The sequence below is a fragment of the Mesitornis unicolor genome, unplaced genomic scaffold (genome assembly GCF_000695765.1).
Source record: "Mesitornis unicolor isolate BGI_N332 unplaced genomic scaffold, ASM69576v1 scaffold6438, whole genome shotgun sequence".
Classification (NCBI taxonomy): Eukaryota; Metazoa; Chordata; class Aves; order Mesitornithiformes; family Mesitornithidae; genus Mesitornis; species Mesitornis unicolor.
Genome location: NW_010202441.1, coordinates 1 through 7060, shown reverse-complemented (window position 1 = coordinate 7060; position 7060 = coordinate 1). Strand labels below are relative to the sequence as shown.

The 7060-nt window shown below is 44.8% G+C and overlaps 1 protein-coding gene across 1 annotated transcript; it reads right to left on the bottom strand.

Moving 5' to 3' along the window:
• Positions 1-951: 951 nt before the first annotated feature.
• LGALSL (lectin, galactoside-binding-like) lies at positions 952-7008 on the bottom strand (the record flags this gene model as incomplete). Its single annotated transcript, XM_010190388.1, has 4 exons — positions 952-3332; positions 5999-6176; positions 6688-6776; positions 6937-7008. Coding segments are annotated over 4 exons (483 nt in total), but the record flags the coding sequence as incomplete, so codon positions are not given.
• Positions 7009-7060: the final 52 nt, after the last annotated feature.

Below are 7060 nucleotides of genomic sequence, written 5' to 3'. Positions count from 1 at the left end.
ATGGTGTCATGGTTGTCTGACCAAGCATGTGTGCAACAGCCCTCAGATATGTAGACATCATCCTTCCTTCACCTGCCACAGCCTGGTACTGCCCAAGAGCAAAAGAAAGAAAAAAGTCTTCCAAACTGGTGTTAGACAGACAAATGGATGTGGAAGCTGTAACTGTGACTTTCTGCCCTTTACTGAGCTCTCAGCCAAACCACAACCCATCAGAAGTGGGTTCACAGCCCTTCTTGCCTCGAAGCCTGGCTCAGAAACCACAACAGGGCAGAATCAGGTGGTGGGCGCTGCAGTTGGTGGAGTTATGCAAAGGCGAAATCAGAATGGGTTTCAAAAAAGCATTTTCCCAAGACACAAAACTACTGGAGCAGAAACAACGGGAGCGCCCCGCACAGCATAGGCAAGGTGGTATCACTGCGCCCAAGGCTGTCACTGGACCTTTGCTCCTGACAGAGATGCCATCCCTCATGATGGTGAGTGGAGTTCATCTCTGCATCTCTGGCCTTGGCACTGTGCTGTGCCAAGCCTGTGCAGGATAGGAAAAGTCCGAGGGCTGTGCTAACCTACTTCTGCTACCAGGAATCCCAAGCAGCTGAAAATTCAAGTCAGATAAATCACTTTTTTCTGCGCTACAGTAAAGGCAGGGAGGGGAAATTCCTACTGGTGGTGTGCTGTCAAAAAGACAGATCCCTTTTGGTTTTGTGCTACTGTAGGGTCACAGCGCCGCTTACTCTCTCCAGCCTCCTACTTCTGGCCCACTGGAGTAGCAGGACAGCCTCAGAGCATGGCACTGCATCAGCAAACCTGGCTTTACGTATCTAGTTGGAGAAAATGCTAGGCAGGGAGGGTGCTAAATATCTCTCCAAACAGAATTCGTCATCTGACTGCATCTGCTTTGGAACCAGAGAACATTTTCAAGCTGGAGAAAAATCCAAACACCTCGTGTAGAAGCACCTTTCCCTTGGATTTTTATTATCATCATCATAATTTTTAAGAATATATTTTGTACCAAAACACTGTCAGCATTCTTTATACAATGGAAAATGACACAGTCATCATGTATCATGTAAAAGAGTAAAAACAGAGCAAGACAGGAACATTTAATATCAAGATTCAATCTGGAGTACAAATAGAATCTGATGTACAACTTAAAAGCCACACACCAGATAAAAAGATCATCTGGAAAACAACAGGTTTACTCTTAATTTGGAAAAAGGAGGAAAAGTCAGGGAATGTCAATGTTAAGGCTACAAATTCCTTTTTAAACTTGTATTTTATAGGCGGCAGCATGATTCTTAACTCATCTGCAGCAGCAACACCCCCTTGCTTTGCAAAGAGATTTGCACTTACTTGAAATAAGAATCAGGCTTCTGTACTCAGAGGACTCTGATTGACCTCAACAGGCTTTGGACTAGAGCCACAGTTGGAATTTCAGCTTGCAGTCTAAGGCTTCTTAACTGCAGGCCAAATTAGCACAAAATGAGGCTTTGCAACTGGCATTCTACCCTTAACTTTGGATATTCCAGTTCTGGTTGCTTTAAACCACAGCTTTATTGCAGGTTTCACATAGTTTTGTTTGAGAGATTCTTCTCTTTTTTTTTAATACTGTGTTACAAAGGATGTTTTTGTATTCTGTGTCTTAGAATGTCCCTATACTACATGTTTTCAAAATTGCCTAAATATATTTTTATATCATAACTACTCCAAAAGACCTGTTATAGTCTATTGTGAGCAGCCAAGGAAAAAAAGTGTATTTAGTCCTAAAGAAGTCAAGAAAAGTGTCTGTGTTCATTTATAGTGTAGTGCAATGACTGTGTTTATACAGCTATACCTACTATTTTAAAAGCTACTTGAAAAGTTATTATTCTTGTGCAGTAGCTGCTTTTCAAGCATTAATAACTTGGCTGTCTAGACAAGTTTTGTCATATCAAAGGCCGAATACATTCTCAAACAAGTGCAAAAAATCTCCCATCTCCCTTGGAAAGAGGCTGGTTCTCTTTCTGAACTAGGAGACTTGACAAATTTAACTTTTTCGCAGATTGTAAAAGCCCAGTTAAACCTACAAATGTACTGTTTAATTTTTTAAAATGGAACGACTTCAATGCAAACCTATCCTGTGCAGCAAAGTTACTAAGCCCTGAAAAACAGTTTCTAGTGAATATGCAAAGAGTTCTCCCCACCCCCACCAACTACCATGCCCACATTTTCCCAGGGCCTAGAGGGCTCCATTAAAATGTAACTAAATGTTTGATTTTTCAAGAATTATATGCAAAGTTTACCCAAAGAACCTAAGACATTTTGTACATTCAAAATGTTTACACTTTGCTGTCTTTAACCATCAGTAAGATTGTTCATTTATACCAATAATACATACAATGAGTATAAATAAATAAACTACAGATAAGCTTTAAAAATTGTATTAACAATACATTGTGCAAAAACTCGTAACAATCTACATTCTATGCAAATACCCTGACTAAAACATACAGGCTGTGTCCTCACACCCTCATACAGTTTTTGCACAGTCCTTGGGTCAGATCAGCAGCTGGAAGCAATCGGCAAAAGTCCATTGCAAGCCATGGAGGTAATGCTGATTTACACCAGCAGAAATGCTGACCACAAGGGGTGTGCAAAAATCCCATAGAAATCAGTGGGAGTTGTGCTTGACTAAGGACTAGACAGTTTGATTGTACCCCGTTAAAGTGAGTGGGAGTTTTGCCCTTGATCTCCATGGAACCAGGCTCAGGCCCTGGGTAAGGACATCAGCACGTGGCCCTATGTTGTGCTACACTACTCCACTTCAGTGCAGAAACAATATTTGCAAAGAAAAAGTTGTTGTTGTTGTTGTTGTCACTGCTGTTCGGTAACCGTTTTTTGTCCTGCATTTCAGAAATTACCTTTCTGTGAGATTTGAGACAAGACTGCAAGTCTTTCTGAATCCATTCCAATTTGATTATCCAGCACAGGTAGGCTATTTTGATCCAAGAAAAATGGCTCAATGTGTATTAACCAACAATGTTCTTCATTAGGATAAACAACAGCCTGGTTCATCGGCACAGGAGTGAAGAACTGCATGTGGAAAAGGAACAGGGCAGCCTTCCTACCATAGCTGTGTCCAGAGCCAGCTGTCGCTTCTCCAAACGGATGATGGCACCTGAGCTGGTTTGGAATCTGCCGTCCTAACAAGCTCAGCCAAGTTTTGTAAGCTGAAGATCTCCATTTATCTTTATCGTGTCAATCGCTGACAGTGTTTCAATACGGTGGTAAAAATCAAAGAGCTGATGTCCATCCACAAATATTCTAAAACGAGGATGCTCGCAAAGTATCTCAACCTGTAAAGATAAAATGATGGAGCATGTTGCTCACAGTGTAACTGGGAAGTTATTTCACAGAATACAAAGAGCACTTCATTAGCCTTTACATAGTGTTGGTGCAGTTACACTTTTTGCTACCTACATGCCACATGACAGGCACGGCTGCGACCAGTTTGCCCCCGTGACACCAGTTATTCTATGATGGATCTGCTCTTACTTCACAGTGACATTAATCCAATCTCACACTGTTGTGGTGGGAAATACTCTGGAGCCCAGTCCCACTGGCATCAGGGAGGTTTTGCCTCTTGGAATAATGCCAGAAACAGACTCAAACTGTTAATTACAGGAGGAAGAAAGGGTATCTCCAACCCAAATCTTGCATTCCTTGCTATAGATTTTTTTTTTTGCTGGAGAATGAGGGGGCAGTTTCCTCTGCAATGCTTTCCACACTTCTGTTAATTTACTGGAAGGAAGCGAAGACGAGAGGAGGGATAGGTTTGCCCACCCCTCCCACACATACTCACAGAGCTGCTGCAAAACTAAAAAGCCTTCACTGTTGTGGCTGCAGACAGCCCAGGACTCCCTGTTGGACTAGACTCCATACTAGGGCTGCAGTGAAGGAAATGTGGTGCAGGATGGCTTGAATGCAGTTAGACAGTTCACACGGGCACAAACAGGATCAGGGCTTATCCCTTCTCCTAGAGCCCTGCAGAAATGCTCTGGAAAAGCAACAAAGCCTGGAGCTGAACAGGCTTGGACATGTTGACATGATGTCAGGGGTGGCTTGAGAGGGTGCCCTGTAGTTAAGCTTTGCTAGAGCTGCCCCGGCAGGAAGCAGGGATAGTGCACTTCTTGTACAGGCCCTCTGAGACCTCCCGCTCCAGACAGGCTAAGAAGAAAATCTGCAGGGAAGCCACGTATAAATCCTGGGTCATTTCAAGAGACTGGTAGACTGAAGCAAAGTGCTGCTTCCAGGCACTTGACTTTGCTGCTATTACAGTGTATAAAAATGGGAACAGGGCCAGCGATCAACTGAGTGAGCCAAAGCCCGACTGACTTCAAGCATGTTGCAGCGGGAGAAGCAGCAGTGGACAGTCCAGGAGAGCTTAAGCTCTTGGGGACCTGGTAGCGCACCACATAACAGGGAAGTGCCCATGCTGCCACGTAGTGCCTGTGTCACTGCAGCAGGTGCATCCTGCCTTAGGCCTTGTTATGTAAAAGATATGGTTAGCCTCAACACTGCTTATGATCCATTTTTTCAGATCACCCTGGGCCACGCCAGAACCATAATTGGATCACAAGTAATTGGCAAGAACGCTTAATGGTCTATTGTATTCACATCAGAGGTACAAAGTCAATTGGGAGCCTAAATTCCGTTTGTGCATTTGGAGAGGAAAAAAAAAAAGAGAGGGGGGGAAAAGAGAAGAAAAAGAACAACTCCCTTTCTGCCGTATCTCATGCCAAACATGAGAATTTCTATCCTCTAATGTCAACTGTCATTAGTAGAGCACCCACAAAACATGCTCTGGGTAATTTGTCTGGCTTGTCTGAGGGCCCAGGCACCACCCACCGTAGCAGGTGGCATAACCCTCTCAGCCAGAGGAGGACCAAGCCTCCAAGCCCTTTCAAGTGCATTTCCCACATGCACAAAAGGGTGTTGCCAGTTCTGATGGGAGAGTTTGTAGAAGCAAGTAGAGCACAACCAATTCACAGCAAAACCAGACAAAAACACCCTTTCAAAGCCCAAGCATCTGGGGAGACAGTGAGCTTTTGGGGTTGGGGGAGATTATCGTAGGGGCAAGATGGATTAAGAGAGTTTGGCAGCTGGTCAGAGCACTGGCATTTAGCAGAGGGGCCAGCGAGGTTTCATAAGAGGGGTGAGGAGGAGGAGGAGGGTTTTTCTGGGTCATCCGCATGGAGAAGGCATGCAGCCTTTTTTCCTCAATGTTGTGAAGCTGCTGAGAGAGAAGCAGCCCTCTGCAGCTGCATACTTTGTTAGTCCTGATTTGCAAAGACATCTTCATATAACCATAAACACTACAGATGGGAATCTGCTTCTAGGTCAACCCAGTCCATCCCTCACACCACAGCATTTTCACGTACGCCATTTTCAAGTGACTATAGACTTCACTTTGACAGGAGATTTAATCCCAGGGTTCAGAGAAGAATACCACTATTGCTTAGCTGTTTAATCTGCTAACACAAAGGGCTACGGTCAACCTCAGTGTAACATCCCTGGAGACAAAGGATGAACAAGATCCTTATTAGCTGTGCTAAATTGGAAACACTATGTCCATTAAAAAAAACATCAAAACATAGGGCAGTCCCACAGTGTAGTTCCATTCTCCAGTAATAACTTGTAATGCACTAATAACATAGAGGTACTTTTTAATTTATAGCTATAAAACTAAGCTCAGGAAGTGTGCTGCATCACACATTATTACAGCCTCTGACTTGTCATAGCACCCCAGTAAGGTGTTCACAGCCCCATCTGAACTGCGTGTTGCAGGCAGCAGCAGGATCTCCACAAAACTTCTGATCAATACAAATGATCTGGCAACTGGTAGCTGGAGAACTGGGGCTACACTGTGATTTCACAAGAGGCGAGTCATACTCTGCCGCAACTCTGATCACATTACACTTTATCAGATACGGTGCTCTGCTGCTGTCATCCTGGTACTCACCCTAAAAGGCTGGTCCGGTATAAATGGAAAATAAGGAATAGACGATTGCTCTTCCCCCCATTCTCCGGCTACACAAGAATTCCTGACAAATTGTCTGTCTGTAAACACAGCTTTCAGTTCAATGGCCACATCTGCAGGAGGATCTTCCGACTCCCCGCAGGTCAGACTGATGCCAAAGCTGCAACACAAATAGAACAGCTCTCCTTCAGCCAGAAAGCAGCAAATAAGCCCCAAATGCCACCAGCCTAATTTCTCAGCTTATTAAAGCCACTGATGGTATAGTGACATGGGGGGTGGGGAGCAACGGCTCAGCTTGTCCATGGAATGACCCGAAAGCTCAGCAAGGACAAGGACATGGTTGCAGCATACATACATGTATGTATGTGTGCATGTGCATTGAGCATATACGTGTATATATATGTGTGTGTATAAACATATATAGATATGCTCTAGATGCTCCTTTACTCCCAAGTGAAATGCTGGGAAAGAGGATCCCTTAAAGAAATGCCCCCTCTATGGGTCAAAGGAGAAATCAGCACACTATATTTAAAATTATAAAAATAATCCCTCTTCAGAAAGGAGGGATCTGTGTGTATGTACGTGTGTGCTTCTGTATGTGCGTGTGTGTCCCCCTCGCCTCCTCCCCAGGCCCAGTGCCCCCGGGGTGGGCAGCTCTGCCCAGGTGTTACCTCTCGGGGTTGAGGTCCACTATGCCCATAACTAAGATCTTCTTTCCCGGCCTCATTCCTCCTTTGATGTGCCCACAGAAGGGGACGATCTGGAAAGGACAGGGGGGAGGGTGGCGAGGGTCAACTCGGCATCAGCAGCGGACGCCCTTGTGCAGCCGGGGCGGGGAGGGTGGAGGGTAAAGGGGTTAAAAAACCCAAAAAAGGGGTTAACACCCTCCCCCCAAACAAATCCAAATAAAGGTGATTTACCAGGCGAGGGAAGTACACATCAGCTTGCACTGGGGATCCCAGGGAGTTGTTTAAATGCCCGTCCTCTATTTTCTGCAGATAAAAAGGAGCGTACTGAGGCAGGGGCAGGCGAAGCTCCCGCCTC